At 45.1% G+C, this 18695-nt stretch overlaps 2 protein-coding genes across 2 annotated transcripts in view; one reads left to right on the forward strand and one right to left on the reverse strand.

The window, feature by feature from the left end:
* LOC118548431 (histone H4) overlaps nt 1-18695 on the reverse strand; it is a 76838-nt gene that overhangs the window by 22470 nt on the left and 35673 nt on the right. The window lies entirely within an intron of this gene.
* H2AC6 (H2A clustered histone 6) lies at nt 21-7675 on the forward strand. Its single transcript, XM_036112334.2, has 2 exons — nt 21-609; nt 7432-7675. The coding sequence occupies exon 1, from the start codon at nt 95-97 to the stop codon at nt 485-487; it is 393 nt and encodes a 130-aa protein (XP_035968227.1). The 5' UTR covers nt 21-94; the 3' UTR covers nt 488-609; nt 7432-7675.

Raw genomic sequence — 18695 nt, forward strand, 5'->3', positions numbered from 1 at the left:
ATAAAAGCAGCGATGTTTCTACCTACTTCACTGTTAGCTCTGTCTTGCCAGACGAGTAGTGTCCTTGGCTTGGCGCTCCCATTTCGAGTCTGCGATGTCCGGACGCGGCAAGCAAGGCGGCAAAGCTCGGGCCAAGGCCAAGTCCCGCTCTTCTCGCGCTGGCCTGCAGTTCCCGGTGGGCCGCGTGCACCGCCTGCTCCGCAAGGGCAACTACGCCGAGCGGGTGGGCGCCGGCGCGCCCGTGTACCTGGCGGCCGTGCTGGAGTACCTGACGGCCGAGATCCTGGAGCTGGCGGGCAACGCGGCGCGCGACAACAAGAAGACGCGCATCATCCCGCGCCACCTGCAGCTGGCCATCCGCAACGACGAGGAGCTCAACAAGCTGCTGGGCCGCGTCACCATCGCGCAGGGCGGCGTCCTGCCCAACATCCAGGCCGTGCTGCTGCCCAAGAAGACCGAGAGCCACCACAAGGCCAAGGGAAAGTGATTTGGCAAGCATCTTAGTTTCCGGAAACGATTTCAAACCCAAAGGCTCTTTTCAGAGCCCCCCACCAATTCAATAGAAGAGCTAATACTACTCTTCTAGGTTAAAGGGATAAATAGGCAAAGGTAAGTTAACTTTTTCCGAGGATAGGATATTGAGGGTTTTCAGGCTTTAAGAGGCTGAGTGTGTTCTCAACCACTGGGAAATTGCAAATTGATTAAGATCTAATAATTGCATGTACTTACTGACTTCACTAATCCATGCATACCAGGCGGTCGAGTAAGGCCCAACTTAAACGGCTTAAAAGCAGAACTCCACCGTCTCTGAATTTTGTCTTGCAAACTTAACTCGGATGTTCTGGAAGACAAACTTAACCGAGTAACATGGTAACTTCCTTGGCCAAACCCTCTTGGACTCCTCGTCTTAGGCTGCAAGCAACCGGTCTTAACTAATCCTGTAAAGGAGTTAGGCTCTGCTCCCGTTAGTTTTCAAAGTATCACCCGAAAGAAGCATTGGAAAGGGGCCTCTGAAAAGTGGGTTTCCCTGCGTTAATATACGGTGGCTCAGAATACTGGCTGAATTCAGATTCGAATTGCAGCTTCTTCCCGTTTACAAATTAATCTCTGGGGCTCGTTTCTAACTTTGTCTTCCGTAAACTGGAGTTAGATTGATGGTGTCATCAGATTTTTGTGCCAACTAAACCACTTAAAGCCCCTAACCTAGATTAGTGCCTGACATAAAACGAACAGGAATTAATACATTTCAAGAGGTTCACATGCCTAGATTCCTAAGGCAGCCCGGAAACAAGATAAAAGTATGGCCACAGGCCTCCCCAAAGCATTTGCTACTAAGGATCCGGTAACTTAACTGCTCCAGCCCCAAAAGTGGCAATCTGGGACCGTACAAAAATCCCTACGATCTTGCTTTCTAGGGTCGAGTCTCACCCAAGTGGTTCTTCAGGATGACTTGGTTTAGGCTTCGGAGAATGAGTGGGCCATGGTTTGCCCACGCCTCTGCGCGCAGAGACTCGGGCGGCCCAAGCAAAAACAACCTCCTTTTCAAACGCTCCTTGAGCTCCCACTGAAGCATTTTCTGGGATCGTTCATTTGGAGCATTCAAATGCGAACGTGTGCGGTGGGGAGAGAATCTAAACAGAAGCTGGTTCTCGCGGACGCGCCTCCCACTTCCTAAATGTTGACGCTTGCGGAGTGGTCTGCAGGAGCCTCCACCCTCTCCCCGCCTTCCTGCTCCTCCACCCCCTCCCGCCTCCCCTCTTCCCCCAGCCCCGCCTCCCCTCCCTTGGACTTGCTGTCAGCAGGGACAAAAGTGGCTCCTGTCTGGGAGTTTGGTGAAGGCAAAGTGGCGGAAAAAGAAGTAAGCACCTTGATGGCCACACGTTAGAGTTTCCAGAGGAGTTGCTAAAGATTCTAATGGGCAGCGGGACTGAGAATCTTCACTCGGGGGAGGTCCTGCCTCGCAGGGTTCCAGACCGGTCCGCTCAGGGGACCGGGTTCTTTCCACCCAGAATTTCTTGTATGCTGGAGAACTTGGATCCTTAGGTCGAACTTTATATGAGCCTAGCAATCCTTTTCATTAACCTTCCAAAGGTTGCTTTGGACCCCGCTCCAGCACTGACCAGGTGTGTGACCTTGGGCTTGGTGCTCAACCTCCCCCTGCTTCATTACTCCTTCACCTCTGCTCATCTCCTGATGAAATGAGTAGGCTCAGCAGTGTGCGTTCTGAAACTGGAGCACGGGCACTCAAGGGTAATGGCTAGCACTAAGCATTACTGTGTCAGACACAGTTCTACGTGCTTCTAGAAAATTCATTAAACCCAACAGTCCATCGGTAAGTGCTATCCCTTTCCTGATTTTAAAGAGGAGGAAGCAGGAACAGAGCATAACAATTTGTCTAAGTCCCAAGGTCAGGAAGCCAGTACTTTTGACTTCTGGCTGTTCTGTGAACACTGTTCCCTAAGAGATTATTGTCAGAACAAAGAAACCAGTAAAAACTCAAGACATAATGGGTTAACTTTGCCCACATACCAGAACGTTACCAATTGCATCTTAAACTAAAGAATTTAAGGGAAGGAGGAGAGGTGTTCTCCCTGGAATCTACATAAAGGGAGGAAGGAAGGTGAATCTTGGCCCTGTGTTAGTACTGTAAACCCAGGGGGAAGTAAATACACTTTTGAAACAAGGGGACAAATCAGGAGATGGTTTGGTAAAGAGCTACAGGACTTGATAAACTAATTTCTCGTGGTGAATGAAGAAGGAGTTAGAGAAGATTTGACTTTGAGTTCTCCCCTCTGGGCTCCAGTAACAAAACCTTGTATTTGGTTGCTGAATAATACATTGTGTTAATTTTGTTTCATCTTCTGCTAGACCTCCTTAAAGTCAAAGATCCCATCTTGTTAAATTGATAATAGTCAGCATAGACCCTGTCATACCATAAACACTTGAAAATGGGGCATTGTGTAAATGTCGAGCTGAGTCAGTGGCCATCAGGAAGCACTTTGTTCTAGAGGTTGGTTTATTACCAGAGGAGACGTTAATTAGACACCAGACTAACAGGTTGCTAATAACATCTTCTCTTTCCAGTAGAAAATCCCTTCTGAAAATCTAATTTGCACTAGCATCTTATTTGGAGAGCTTCAAAGAAATACCAAAGGTGCCAATTGACCAGCTCTTACCTAAGAGCTACTGCCAAAAGGCTCTCGAGAGGACATTCCTCACAGATGTGTCCTAGCTCCCCCTCTCCAACATGCTTCTTTTCCTTCTAGTTTGAAACATCACTGTTTATATCCAAAAGCCCTAGTTCCGTCTTTGGAAAATTCTCCAGTGAGCAATAAATTCTCAGTAGCTTCAGTTGGTTTCCAGGCATTGAGCAGGTCTCCAGCCGCCATGCCTCAAGGGTCCCGGGGAGCACCATTTCAATTGGGACAAGTTCATGAGAATGATAAACCCAGGCCTTCCAATTACTGAAGGCACCTGGACACCAAGGACAGAAGTTGACCTCAGGGATTTACTGAGGTGTGAGGCTAAGACAGAATCATTATTTGGTTATATAGGGCATTCTCAACAAAGCAGATCAGTATGACACAATATCACCAATTAGAAAATCCCTTTTTACATTTCCAAACCATCTATGCAGTTTTCCTTTCCTCTGTCCACCGTATAGTCACTTACCAGTTTTTTATGTATCATTGGAACTCTTTTTTTATGAGGATGAGACATTTTATAATTAGTTCTAAAAAATTGTATGTATCTTCAAGTCAATTGCATTACCATCTAAGGGTTTGTCATTTTTGATCCTAAGTTATATTATTAATGTAAATATTCCTATTAAATATAATGCGTGTGTACTATTAGAAGATGTTAGGAATTTAACTGAGGATTCGCCATGCATACTGAACTTGAAAATAAAGTGAAGTTGCAGGCGTGGGATTGGTGTGGTCCTCTTTAAAAATAGACTTCACTGGACTGCATTACATTGCAGCTATTTGCTTGAGTTGTACTCTGGGCAGGGTGAAGGAACCAGCATCCCTTAGGGCTTAGGACTAATGCACATCACTAGAGTTGGGGCTCCTTGTGAAAGAAGCAAGTGTGCTAAGCTTCACACTCTTTGCCATATGTTGTTTGTCTGCCAGTTGGAGCTTCAACCTTGAGCACGTTCCTCATCGTCAGGGACACCAGGCAGTGGCAGGCGAGCAAGCCCGTGTCCTCCTACCTTTGGTGATAGCCACAGCCGGAAGGACTTGGCTTGACCTGACACCACGACAAATTGTCCTTGCATTAAAGATTGATCTTAACAAGGCCGGACAATCATGTGCTCTAAATTTTAGAAAATTGGAGCTTGGTCCTAGTTCTTATTCCTGATGATTTCATCCATAGTGCAGTTTCAAAGTCTAGCTAGTAAACTTCCAAGTTTACATCTGCAGCCCTGACCTCTCCCCTGACGTGCAGATGTGTGTGTATACACATTTCTCCTTAACACCTTCACTTGGAACTCTCTTCTCAACCGGAATATGTCTAAGATACAGGAATTGACACTGCACCCTAAGCCTCTCATTTCCTCCTGTCCTTCCAACTCAGGAAGTGACACGGCCTTAAATCCATTTGCTCCAGCCAAAATTTTAGGAGTGAGCCTTGCTCCCTTCCCTTCATCTCTACACATCCAAACTATCTGTAGGTCATGTCACCTACACCCCAACGTGTGTCTTGATGTATTCTTCACACTTCTCTACCATGACCTGAAAGGGCCCCCCATGACTACCTCTGGTTTCTGCCCACCTCCTGGATTTCATCTTCCATTTCTCTGTTCCAGCCACACTGGTCTCTTTCCTCCTGCCAAACTCTTTGCTGCTTCAAGACACTTCCATTGGCACTCTTTTTCTCTGAAAATACCTATTCTCCGACGCGTCTTCTGGCAAGCTCCTTCTCCCCCTTCAGGCCTCAGCTCTTCTTCAGACAGCCCCTCTGAAATAGACCTACCCAGACAGACTACAGGTCTGAATACAAAACACAAACATTAGATTAAATTTCAGGAAACACTTTAACCTCAGTTGTGTGTGTGTGTGTTTTGAGGGGGAGGTGTCGTTATCAAGCAAGGCAGGAAACACAAAACCATATAAGAAAAGACATAAACCACATAAGCCAAAAGGAAAGTTAAGACACAATATAATAGACAAAAATGACTAAACAGGATATTTTGTATCTTGTATTGAATTCAAATGGCCAATGCTTATGAGGGGGATACAAAAAGTTAACCTTTCTAGGAGTGAAGTCAGTTTTGTATACCACAGTAACAATGCGATACCAAAACCAGTAATACACGGGGCTAGTAAGGGTGAGGAAGATTTGCCACTGCCTATAATCTTTTGAAAAATTCTCCGGCAATATCTATTTAAATGTATTATTAGACACTTGGTCTTTTATACAACAAATTAGTACTAGATAAATAAAGAAGTAAACCAAACAGGAAAAAAAAAATTAGACACTTGGAAAAAGAGGGTGTCTGCCATCTAGAAACAAAAGCCCCACGATGTAAGGTTATATGAGGAGAGATGGTTAACCTTCATAAATTTCTGAGTGTAAAGCATTAAAATGAGCATGTATTAAGTTTGTAACTTAAAGTATAAAAAGTAAAATAAAAAAGTAACCTCTCTCTGCTCATTTCCCACCTCAGATCACTTTCTGTCAATCGCCCTATTTAGATCCTTTAAAATACAGCCCAAGATTTTATTGATTGGATCCCTTGCTGTGTGCCTCTCCCCGTTACATCCTCTGCTCCATGAGGTAGGGACCTGGTCTGTCTACTCACTGTGACTTCCCAGCATCCGGCAGAGGTGGCCGCTCAACTCTGCCACATGAACAGGGAATGGATATTGTAGCCCAGAAAGCCCTCTCTGAGCCGAGCACATGGTTATCTGAATTCCCATGGAAAGATGTCTGCCCACTAACCATTGTCCATACCTCTCCTGCCTGCCCTCCGCAGTTACCAGGCATGCAGTGAAATGGGGAAGTATGGCCACTTGCCTTTGCACTTTACCTTTTCCCAGCTCTGTGGACTCATCTCTCCAGGCTTGATGTCTCATGATAACCCTCAGGAAGCCCTTAATTCTTTTAAGGGCCTGTTTTCCGCTGGCTGATATCATGCATAAAAGAATCCTCTTTAATATGCTACCAGGTCTGTGGTTACTAAATGTTTGCTTAGAATCAGGGAAAGAAAAGAATCCCACAGCTGGTGTGTGTGACAAAATCAGTGCTTTTTCATCCACTCACAATGTCTGCTCTGCACAGAAGGCCTCGCTGGTTTTTACATTCTAATGCCAGGATTATCCAGTTAACACGCTCACCTCCAGGGTGTTTGTTGAAGAATTCCACCCTCCTTGTCTCTATAACCTAGCACTTCACCTCCTCCCCCCATAATAGATCTTCAGTAAATACTCAGAACGAATGTGTTGACAACAAAACTTATATCTGCACAGAAATGGAATAATCACTAAGCTGCAGGGACTTGAGCACTGATTCCTGGGTTATGTACCCTGCTAGCCACCACTTGTCTTCAATTCCAGTGGCTCAGTTTAGAGGGAGATACATGACTGGTTCTAAAGCTGCTCTGTCCAATACAGTAGCCACCAGCCACAGGTCACATTTTAAATTTAAATAAAATAATCAAGTGAAAAATTCAGCCCTCAGTTGCACGAAGTACATTTCAAGTTGCCAATAGCTACTGTATTGGGTAACAAAGATACAGAACACCTCCGTCATCCCAGAAAGTTCTATCGGGAGCACTGAGCTAAGTACTCCCTGTCCTTCGGGGCTAATGTGTTCAAGAGCACTTAATCAACTTCCTCCAGGTGGCACCTGATGATATAGGGTTGCCAGATAAAATATAGGATTCCTGGGCGCCTGGGTGGCTCAGTCAGTTGAGTGTCCGACTCTTGGTTTTGGCTCAGGTGGTGATCTCAGGGTCTGCGCTCAGTGCAAATTCTCTGCCTCACCCTCGCCCTCTGCCCCGCCCCCACTCGCTCGCTCTCTAAAATAAATAAACTCTTTTTAAAAAATAAAATAATAAAATAAAATATAGGATGATCGGTTAAACTTGAATGTCAGATAAGCAACAAATAATTGTTTTCGACTAAATATGCTCCAAAATATTGCATGAAACATACTATACTAAATGAAAAATGATGATTTATCTGAAATTCAGATTTAACTAAGCATCTTGCATTTTTATTTGCCAAATCTGGCAACCCAACCTCAAGAGCAAAATGAGAGGATTTTCCCTGGGAGCCTGGGTCCTCTGACCCTGGGGAGTTTCTCTGTGAGGAACTGAGAAGGGCTGATACCACAAATGAGCCTGTAAGTTTTTCTGCATGTGTTGAAGATGGCTGAGAAAGAAGTTCTTAACTATATTTACTTTGGTTTCTACTCTTTCCTTAGGTTTCAAAAGCTTCTCCCTGCAAAGATGTCTGGGTCCAGAGTGTCTGTTAAACTCGTCAGTTCTCAGAAATAAATGGACAGATGCCAGTATTCTGACATCACTGATTGATTCTGCACCTGCAAATGTTTGCCTTTTGAAAACTTACTCTGGGTCTATTTCTCTGTGTGCACCTGTATGCCTTGGGGATAAGGACAGTAAAGGGAGAGAAAACATTACTGAAGGAAAGCTCTCTTTAGTACAAAATATGTCTAATGTCTTGAATAAGTAATATATTCAGAGGGTTCAAACAAATCATGATAACAAGGTCTATATTGACACTCCACTCCCCTGCTGGATTACTCCACTAGGCAATCATTCATTTTCTTATGCATCTGCCCATTGCTAGTTCGTACAGATGTGAGTCAAACCCCTGCCTTCACTGGTAAAAGACGGCAGACTGTAGGCACTATTCTGCACTTGTTCTTTTCCATAACAATTATCTTGGAGAACTTTCCAGATGTGCAAACAGGGAGCTTTCTGTACACGGTCCTGTGCGGTTGTACTGTGTCGATGCATCTTGGTTCTGGAACCCGTCCCCTGTTGGTGGGCACATAAACAATTCTAGAGCGATAAACTCTGATTTACGGCACAATTGAAAGTGTCCTTTTATTCTGCTGGGATTGTGGACCATGAACAGCAACCAGTCACCCTCAGGTTGGACTCTGGTTCTTTGCCTTGGAAACGATATGGCCTTAGCCAAGTTAGTCATTTTGAGCCTCTGTAAAATGGAGGGGATACTTAGCTTAAGTCACTAGGAGACTGAAAAAAGATCACGTGTATGGACTGTTTGAAGCTCAAAAGAACAACACAAATAAGATTGTCTAACTTTCAACACCATTTGTTTAGTGAGAGTTATAGATGATACATTGTAATAGCAAGAGATTCCCCAAATCCCCGCCTGTTGGGAGGAAGTGAAGGCTGGCGCATGGAGGCAGGAAGGCAGTTTGATCAGTTACCCGCTTACGACATCTCCCCGGTGAGATGGCCATTTGCCGCCCTCCTCACAGGAGTCAGAAAACACACTCTCCCAATTTCCCCGCCTCTGTCTCCTTATTGCTCTTTTTTTTCTTCAATCAAGGTCAGGTTTTGTCTATATCACAAGTCTATGCAAAGTGGTTGGTGCATGTGCACAGACACAAATACGTCTACACACAGCGGACGTGCAGGGAGACCTTCTGGAAAGGCATGGGAATCTGGGGCTGAATTCCTTGGGTTCATGTTCCTGCTGGGCCATTTACCGAGGGTCTGACTGGGGCTAAGTCACCTGCCGTCCCTGAAGGTTAGACTTTTCATCTGTGAAATGGAACAACACCTCCCAGAGTTCTGAGAACGAATCAAAAGAGGGGGCACAGGAGAAAGTACCTTGTTCTGGGGCGCCCGGGGTGGGGGGCACAGTCCGTTAAGCGACTAACTCTTGATTTTGGCTCAGGTCATGATCTCAGGCTTGGGGGATCGAGCCCCATGTGGGAGATTCTCCCTCTCCCCCTCCCCCCCACTTGCCTGCACACACGCTGGTGGGCACGTGTTCTCTCTTAAATAAATCAATCTTTTTTTTTTTTTTTTTTTAAAGCACATTCTTCCCGGTAAAGCCTAATATAAACATGTGCAAAACTATGTCGATAGAGATCTTCTGTCTACCTATTATCTATGGATCCATCTGTCCATCTCCAAATGCGGGAAAGCAAAAGTAGGAGAGGGTACTGGGATTGCCCTCAGGGGGTTGCCAGCTTCCCCTGCAGGACCGAAGTCCCTGGGTTATGCTAAGCGGGAACTACCTGTTCTGATGGAAGCCGGGCCGATGGCAGGAGGAAGCTCCTCAAGGAGAGAGTCGGGCAGACACGCGGTGGTAAGTGGTGGGGGAGGCCCGCACCCCTTCCCAGCAGGACTCTCCCACCTTCGAAGCAACAGCCCCGGTGGCCTGGGTGGGCCTTTCAAAACTCAGCTGAGCAGCCTTCCAGGAACAGAGGCACCCAAGACAGGGATGCCCCACACGCTACCCACTCTGTTTGGGCTCAACTCGACTCCCTGGCTATGGAGAACTCACCATGACTTGGTATCTGAGCAACCTTGGCAGAGAAAAGAAAAATGCAGCAGGCTATTAAAAAGAAGGTTTCAGGGGCGCCTGGGTGGCTCAGCCTGTTAAGCGTCCGACTCTTGGTTTTGGCTCGGGTCATGATCTCAGGGTCCTGGGATCAAGCCCCACATCAGGCTCTGTGTTCAGCATGGAGCCTGCTTCTCCCTCTCCCTCTGCTCCTGCCCCTGCTTGTGCTCGCTCTCAAATAAATAAATAAATAAATAAATAAATAAATAAATAAATAAAATCTTAGGGGAAAAAAAAGGGTCTTGGGTAGGTGGGCCCTGTGGGAGGACAGAATACAGGAGGGAGGCACACAGAGGAACCTTCCATTCCCTGTAGCTTAGTCAGTCCCTTCAGGTTGCGGATGAAGAGTGGAGGGCCCCATCTGCTGGTCTTGTGCGCCGTCACTGAAGAGCTCGGTGGTTTGTACGTGTCCACACGCTGAGTTGTGTTTCTGCCCTTGACGTCTTCACTCTCTCAAGCCTCCCATGGACAATCTGCATGCCGTTTGGAATCCTTCCTTCCCTCCTTTCTACTCTGCGGAGAGTGTATCCCTGGTAGCCTGAAGGTGGTCATAGCGGCACTATTTACTAATGGGAATTAGTAAATGCTCCAAATCGGGGTGTTCTGTGTACTTCTGGGGAGGCAGTCGTTGGAGACCAGCACACCACTGCCTGGAACACTCGTGGCCCCTGCCCGGGACGGACCGCGTGTTGGCTCACGCTATGTTCCTACCTGGAAGGGTCCTGCCTCACCTGCCGTGCTCGTGGGCTGATTTCTGTCCCTCGCTCGAGCGATCTGTACCTACCACGTCTATTTCTGTATTGTTTCTCACCTGCTGGTGGTTTCATAGCTACCTTCCAAATTCTACGAGGAAACCTAGAACACCCTTCAGACAGATTCTCACCTGCCCCACCGCTCACTTCCCTCACGCTCTTTGCTCCCTCGTCGTTCTCCTACTTCCAGAGCGGGCGAGTGGCCGTGGTCTGGCGGGCAGTGACGCCTGGAGCGCGGGCTGTGCGCGCCGAAGCCCAGGAATGCCGTGAGCAAGGCGGTGCGAGGCGCAGCCCGGCTGTGCAGCCGTGACCCGGGGGGCCTCCTCTGGGGACTGCCCGGCGCTGAACTGAGAACAATGGGTGCTTCTCTCCCTGTGGGAGGATCGGCCCACGTTCGCGAGTGCTGGGAGGCTGGCGTTCCCAGCGGACACCCACACAGAAAAGGTTTCTTCTCCCTATTCGAGTCTGCTTTCTCGCTTTCTCGACGGAGGGAACAACACAGACAGTGGGCGCCCCCCTGGGCATCAGGGGCCTCCTTCCCGGGGAATGAGCGCCCCCCGCCCCGCCCCGAGTCCCCTGGGCGGGGGCAGGAGAACACCCCGCAGGCAGCCTTCTGCCCCCCAGTTCCAGCGACACGAGACCAATGGAAGCCCCAAATAGGAAAGCCCGGTAGAAGTCACATGACCTCTAGGGGTGTGAGTCAGTGGACAGGAGTGGAGAGCTTTCTCTAAGGGGCTGGGATCTAACTTCTTAAACATTATTTAAATCTCCTTGTGGGGGCACCTGGGTGGCTCAGTTGGTTAAGCAACTGCCTTCGGCTCGGGTCATGATCCTGGAGTCCCGGGATCGAGTCCCACATCGGGCTCCCTGCTCAGCGGGGAGTCTGCTTCTCCCTCTGACCCTCTCCCTCTCATGTGCTCTCTGTCTCCCATTCTCTCAAATAAATAAATAAATAAATAAATAAATCTCCTTGTGTCCATCTTCTCGAATGTTCTTCATGAAAGCTACACTCCAACAGGTGTTTCTATAAGTTTCTATTTCTCTCCTGTAGGCCCCCTTTCTACTGCCCCCCTGCTGCCCAAAATCCCTCTTTCCTCTCCGCTTAGCATCTGTGAAAAGGACCTTTTTGTTTTTGCACCGGGTGGTCTGTGTTGAAATATGCAGAGACCCCCCCCATCAGGGCCTCCGTGGATGCTCCGGGGGGACCCAGTCTCCAGGGAGCTCGGCTTGAGCTCCGCGCGCTCAGCGCCCGCGTCGTGGGACAGCAATGCCGAGCGGTCCTCTGGCTCCATCATCAGGAGCCACGCTGCTGGGAGCTCGGAAGTGTGCCTCCGAATCAGACACAGGCTCCTGGTACCCACATTTACTGCTCTGCAAAGTAGAGTTGGATGGTGAGGAATGTAGCTCCTACCTCATTTCATTAATTAGCTTATAATGTTCACGATGGGCTCGAGCACTACCTTATTTTATCTTCATAAGAAGTTTATGAGGTTCGTGTTTTTATTATCCCACTTTGTAGGCTAGGAGCCCGAGACACAGAGACTTAGGTAACTTGCCCAGGTCACATTATTTTATTACACAATGATACCAGTGGTCTAGTAGCCCAAGGAGCTAAGAACTGTCTGTCTCTTTGGAGGTTTGTTTGACTTGACTCGGTCGTGACTCCAATTTCATAATGATCTCAGTAGCTTTGTCTTTAACTAAGGAACACCAGAAACAAAGCCCTGCTCATTTTTTATTTTTGGTGGTTTATGTCATTCTGAGAGACAGAGAATTTCTGAGAGATGCATTCGATTTTAAGAAAGCAAGAAGATACTTGATTTTAAACAATTTGTTCTTTTTCTTTGTCCCCAACCCAAACAAGATGACAGCAACCATAAAGGCTGGTCACTGTGATTTCTGGGACACTGTGGGATAACGGACATAAAAGCACAGGTGTGGCCATACATCAGGCCCTACTTTTTGCAAACTGTGTGGCAAAATATTTTTGCAAAACCTTGAGCAAGTGTTTTCCCTTCTTATCCTCAGTCGCTTTGTCTGGAAATGGAACCCGTCGTATCCCCACCTCAGAGGATGGATGTCAGGATTAAGGGGGGATAATGTGCTTGGTCCATAGTGGACACTGGAAACCATACCCTCTTCTCCCTTTATCTATGTGTTCGGTTCATCTCTGGATGTATCTATTATCTATTGCCACGTCACAAATTATCCCCAAACTTGGCAGCTTCAGGATCGAAGCTGGTCCATGCTGGGCCCTCTGGATCTTCCACATGCTGATTTTAAGACGTGGCTAGGACTATAGTCATCTCGAGGCCCAGTGTGGGGTCAGTCCACTTCCAAACCCATGCACGTGGCTGTTGGCAGGATTCAGTTCCTGAAGGGTTATTAGACTGGGGGCCTCAAGTCCTTGTTCGTTGTTTCTCATCTTGTGGGCCTTCCAACAAGAAAGCTTACTACATGGCTTTCTTCTGAGGGAGTGAGCATGAGTAAGAGTGCAGGTCAGGGCCCAAGACAGAAGCCACAACCTTTTGTAACCTAATCTGAAAAGTGACACACCATCACTTCTGATACATTCTACTTGTTGGAAACAAGTCACTAAGAGTAGCGCACACTCAGGGAAAAGGATAACCCAAGGGTACGAACCTTCAGAGGCAAGGATCGTTGGGGTCATCTTAGAGGATACCTACCACAAGGAATATATCACAACCTGTTTAAAACGAGGGGAAACTGTCTTCGTGATCCCATGTCTTTAAAAATGGGAGTGTATCTCTGTGTTTTCGCACACAGGGGGCCTGGTCGTGTGCAGGCTGGGTCATATGCTCAGGCTTCAAAAATTGCAGAAATATTTGCATTTCTGCTTGTCCTCTGCTGCGGCTGAGTGTCCCTGGAAACATTTCCCAGGCTCCTTTGCTGTCCGGTTTCCAGTAGATTTGAGCAATGGGAGACCCTGGTGGGACAATTTGGTGGGACCAGGGCACATCTCCCCTTCCCTCTTCACTTCCTGAGGTTTCTCCAGCCTCTTGGTGCTCTGGCTCAGTCTCATCAAATGGCCCTTCTCTTGGTGGTCTCAGCTCTAGCTACACTGGGCGTTCCAGCCCCAACTCCTCCCTAGGTGATAGTTATCCCCTCTTCTTCCCTTTGTCCCTGTAGCCTTAGAGAGGTGGCACCTTCTTGCCGCTGCTTATCTTTGGGTTACTCCTCACCCCTCTTTTGGTTTCTCTTTCATCATCTATTTATATACTTATCTCAATTAAATTCCTTCTATATGAAATTCCTAGAATGGTGTTTCTCCTTTTTAACTGGACTGTACTAATACCCTGATAAGCCGTGGGACCAAACACAACTGATGAACGTTGTTCATTCTTGAACAACTAATGTACAGAACAGTGTTTCTGTATTGTCTGGTGCGAAATACCTGCCCTGGGCCTCATGCTGCTGGAAGTCCCGAGGGTGACTGCTTCTTGAGGAGAGAGTCTCACTACTCTGGGCTCATGTTTTCTATTTGAGAACATGGGAGGCTTTGTGACATCTGTGATCTCTTAAATCTCTGAATATTGGGGGCTCCAGAATTTCTCCATAGGGAAAGTTTAGGAACCACATTCTAATTGGGAAATGAATTGGGAGCACTTTATATGAAGCCAAAGTGTGTGTTTGGTTGGGGGGGAGGGCAGGGGAAGAAAACAAACAAAACCCCAAACCCTGAATTGTCCACATCACAGAAGGGGGTGTCCCTGGCGGAGGCCATGGGGGAGCTGACAAGGATTATGCTAAGGCTTCATAAACTAAGTATGTTGTCCTATAAACTGCTTTCTGTTTCCTACTCCACCCCCTGCTTTCTGCCCCACCCCTAAATCAAAGAAGACAGCTTAGGAATAAATTTTAAAAGTATGAAAATAACTTTTCACTGTACTAGGGATAATAATAATAATTTACAAAAGGTGACAGAGTTAGTCCCTGGAATAATTTTACCAGAAAGAGAGACAGTACAGGTAAGCTCTTGTAGTTTAAGACCCTGGGTTACTATAAGTTATCTAAGTTACTTATATGGTTCCTATAAGTCCAGAGAGTTCATGTAAGAGCAACTATGAGAAAAGGAAGGTTTGTGGTCAGTTAGAAAGAGTTCAAGAATGATAACTTGTTCAATGTGTCTTTTCTACAGATGAGAACGCAGTACCCAAGTGTCCCCAGGCTGGAGATGCTGATTGATTCGGAGACCATTGCATGATAAAAAGATCCCTTATTATAACTCTATGCTCAAAAAATATCCTCTAATCTGTATTTTGGTCTCCTGACAAGAAGGTAAGCACACATCTGATATTTACTTTTAATATCAAGTGTATCTCATTATAAATTAGTTAATGGCACAGCTTATAAACTGAGCTCATGTGAATTTAGGATTGTATAATCATAGTAATAATAACATGTAAGGGTACTTACTATGTGTCAAACAGTGTGAAAGCACTTCAAAAAAATGATCTCATCTAATCCTAGCAGCGCTCCTACTGGGTAGATAATAGTTGTATCAATTAGATTTTTGCCAAATTATACAATAAACAACCCCCAAATCTTAGTTAATAACAATAGTAAAGGTTATTTCAGACTCACATTGCATTTTTGTGGATCAGTCATGGATCTGTTCTGTGTTCTCTTCATAGAGAGACCCAGGCTAAACATGACATAAAGGGATCTTATTGCTGTTAATGATTCTGCTGAAAAGTGGGCACATGTCACTTCTCATATTGTATCAACCAAAGCAACTCATGCGGTGATTACTGATGTCGATGTGGTGGGGAAGTGTACTCTTCACATGGGGAGGTGTATTATAAATCCATGTTGATGGGCAGGGATATATAATCCTCCCAAATGTGCTGCAAAAATTTGGGAGTAATAGTACAATCTACCATACTATTCTCATCCCAATTTTAAACATGAGAAAATTGAGAAATAGAGTCTAATAACTTTCTTTTTTTTTTTAAAGATTTTATTTATTTGTTTGAGAGAGAGAAAGTGAGAGAGCACAAGTGGGAGTGGTGGGGGGGAGGGGCAGAGGGAGAGGGAGAAACAGACTCTCCTCTGAGCAGGAAGCCAGTTGTGGGGCTCAATCTCAGGACCCCAGGATCATGACCTGAGCCAAAGGCAGATGCTTAACTGACTGAGCTACCCAGGTACCCGAGTCTAATAAAGTCATAAACCCAGTTAGTGATAGGCTTGGGATTTGAAATGGAGTCATCTGTCTCCAGAACTGTGATAGTAAGATTCCAAGATGGCCCTGGTAATCTCACCTTCTGGTGGGCAAACACTTGGACTGTTCCCTTCCCAAACTGGAAAGACTGACCTATGTAACTAATATAATATTGTGACTACTAAAGTTAGGTCATAAAAGATATTGTGACTTCAGTTTTGCTCCTTAGATCACTCATTCTTGGGGAGGTCAGATGCAATGTAGACAGTCCTGGAGTAGCCCTATGGAGAGGCCAAGGAACTGAGGCCTTCTACCAATAGCCAGCACTGACTTGACAGCCAGGTGAGCCATACAAACCATCTGGGAATTGGGTCTTCCAGCCCCAGTCAAGTCTTCAGATGACTCCACTCCCAGGTAATATCTTGACTCCAATCTCATCAGATATCCCAAATCCACACTACCCAGATAAGTCACCCCCAAATTTCTGACCCATGGAAACTCTGTGAGATAATAAATGCTTATTATTATTTTAAGCCACTAAATGTTGGGATAATTTATAAGAGTCTATCTGTTTAACCATATGCCAAACTGCCCCCACGTATGAATTAACCATTGGTGTAAACGCATAGATTTTAGATTTACAAACAGCAAATGCATATTCAGGGGGAGTGAGGAGGGAAAGTAAAGGGATGTTGAGGAAATAATAATTGGAAGTATCATGGATAAATAGAGAAAGTGAAGAACAGAGTAGAGATACACAAGGAGGCCAAATGCAATCTGTTCTTGTTCATTGAACCGTCTCTTCCAAAGACACCAGCAAGATCATGGAATAAATAGATGCTGAGGAGATTGACTACGAAAATGATTATGAGTTCAATATCAAGGTTAATGAAGAGGTAGTTAATATCTCTGAAGTCATAGTTTCTCTAGGGGCTTTCTTTCCAAACAGAAGAGAGTATTTGCTGGGATCTTGCCATGATTAAGGGATCTGTGTTTTGACTCTTGAGAGTGTATATGTAGACACTTAGGTTTTATATTCGTAAGCTCTTCTAGGCCAAGAAAGGACATCCCAATCCTCCATCTCATCCCCAGATCCAAACTGCTCTCCACCTGTGCCTTTTGCAAGGATCCTTCCTTCATCCAGATTCTGTAAGATTCCTTTGCTGGCAACCCAAAGGGCAAATCACTAACCTCTCTCAGGCTTTCATCTTGAAACAAGATGGATTCTTGGAGTCTTGGTATGCTTCAACATCCAAATTAAGTTTAGATTTATGAGATTTACACTTTCCATACTTTTTGTTTTTATTTTATCGATTTATTTAGCCTTGGGCCAATGTCGAACAATTTGACTAAGTTTAGAACTTAAAATATGTGTGTATATATAATGTAAATATATAAGATATAGAAATATATACATAATATATACATACTCTATAAGGTATAAAAATGAGTTTAAGGTCACCTCTTAAACTGCAGCCTCTAACACAGGTTTCCTTCAGTCTGCTGATTGAGACATTATTTATAAAATCAGTTTAGTTGGTTGTGATCAGCTTTGTTGAAATTGAATAAAGAGAGGAAAGAAGGGAAGGGACTAGAAGGGCAGTGTAGGGAAGGGAAGGAGAGGGGAGGACAGGCGAGGGGAGGAGAGAAGAAGTGAGTGGAGGGGAGGGAAGGAGAGGAGGTAGCAGAGCAAATTACATCAAAAAGGTATATCTACTACTTTGTTTTGTTTTGCAGTTAGGGCAGGCATGCAGGTTTGTGAGTGTGAGCATGATGATGTAAAATGTGTTTTTTAATGCAGATTATGACCAAAAAGGGTTTTTAAAAAAACTGATCAGCTAATAAACAGATGAACATAAACTGAAACCATTACTGTTTAAGTTACAAAGTACCCCAAACTTAATTGCTTAAAACAACCACCATTTTATTACGCTCACAGATTCTTTGGATCAGGAATTTAGGTAGAGCAGAATGGAGTTGGCTTGTCGCTATGCCATGATGTTTGGGATTTCAGCTGAAAAGACTTGACCGCTGCCAGTTGGAATAACATGGAGACTCCTCTCATATTTCTGGTCCTTGAACTAGGATGTTTCCAATATTAGGACAGCCAACCAGGGCACCCAGACAAGGTCTCCAACACAGCTGGGCTTTCTCACGGCCTGGTGGCTGCAGAATCACCAAAATTCTCATGAGAGAGAGAGCTCAGAGATGGAAGTCTGAGGGTTCCAGAAAATAAGGCACAAGCCCTCTAAAGAGCAAGGGCATGGCCTTACAAGTCACACAGCCTTACTTCCTCCACACTCTCTTGGTGCAAGCTGTCACAGCTCACCCAGATTCAATGGGACAAGAATTAGATTTGATGAAAGCGCAAGAGGCAAGACACACGGGAGGAGGGAGTGGGGGTCAGGAGAAATTGCTGCAATCATCTTTGGAAAATTAAATTTGCCTCATCATACAACCAGGAGAATGTCCATGAGCAGTAAACTAGACAAGTAAATACATTGGGCCACATTTATAAAATGAAATAGAGAACAGTGCAAATCAACAAGCTAAAGCTCTCTGTCCCAGTATAATACAGAGGGATGGTTCTTATTGAGGGAAAAAAGCAAGACACAAAAGAGTAAGTACACTGTGATCTCGCATATATGCATTTCAAAACCAGGACAAACTAAAGCATAATGTTCATGGACATATATATATATATATATATATATATATATATATAATCTTAGATAAAAAAACAAAGAAATAATTTCAGTGAAAAGTCCAGATAAAGAGCAGAAAGGGCACAGACTATACTACTCGGGTGTCTAGGGAAACTTGGTACACATTAAAAAATAAGTTTTATCATATTCTTAAGAGAAGCATGTTGTTTGCTAATAATAAAGTAATCCATGCTTATGGTAGAAACTTTGAAAAACATAAAAGCTTGGACACAAGAATAAAAATCATCTACATTTCCACTGTTATGGAGAATCTCTGTCACAGTCAGGTATATTTTCCGTTTCTATGAAAAGTGTTATATCATGGTGAGATGTGAAGAGAAACCATTTTTAGAAAACTTTTTATTTTGAACTAATTTTAGATTTACAAGAAAGTTGCAAAACTAGTACAAAAATTCCCTTATATCCTTCAACTGGCTTCCCCTAATGGTAATGTCTTGCATAACCATTGTACAAATGACAATTC

This window comes from Halichoerus grypus, chromosome 9 (genome assembly GCF_964656455.1).
Source record: "Halichoerus grypus chromosome 9, mHalGry1.hap1.1, whole genome shotgun sequence".
NCBI lineage: Eukaryota > Metazoa > Chordata > Mammalia > Carnivora > Phocidae > Halichoerus > Halichoerus grypus.

What these genes read in the sequence shown, in the direction of transcription:
- H2AC6 (XM_036112334.2), top strand. Translation starts at nt 95, where the DNA reads ATGTCCGGACGCGGCAAGCAAGGCGGCAAAGCTCGGGCCAAGGCCAAG.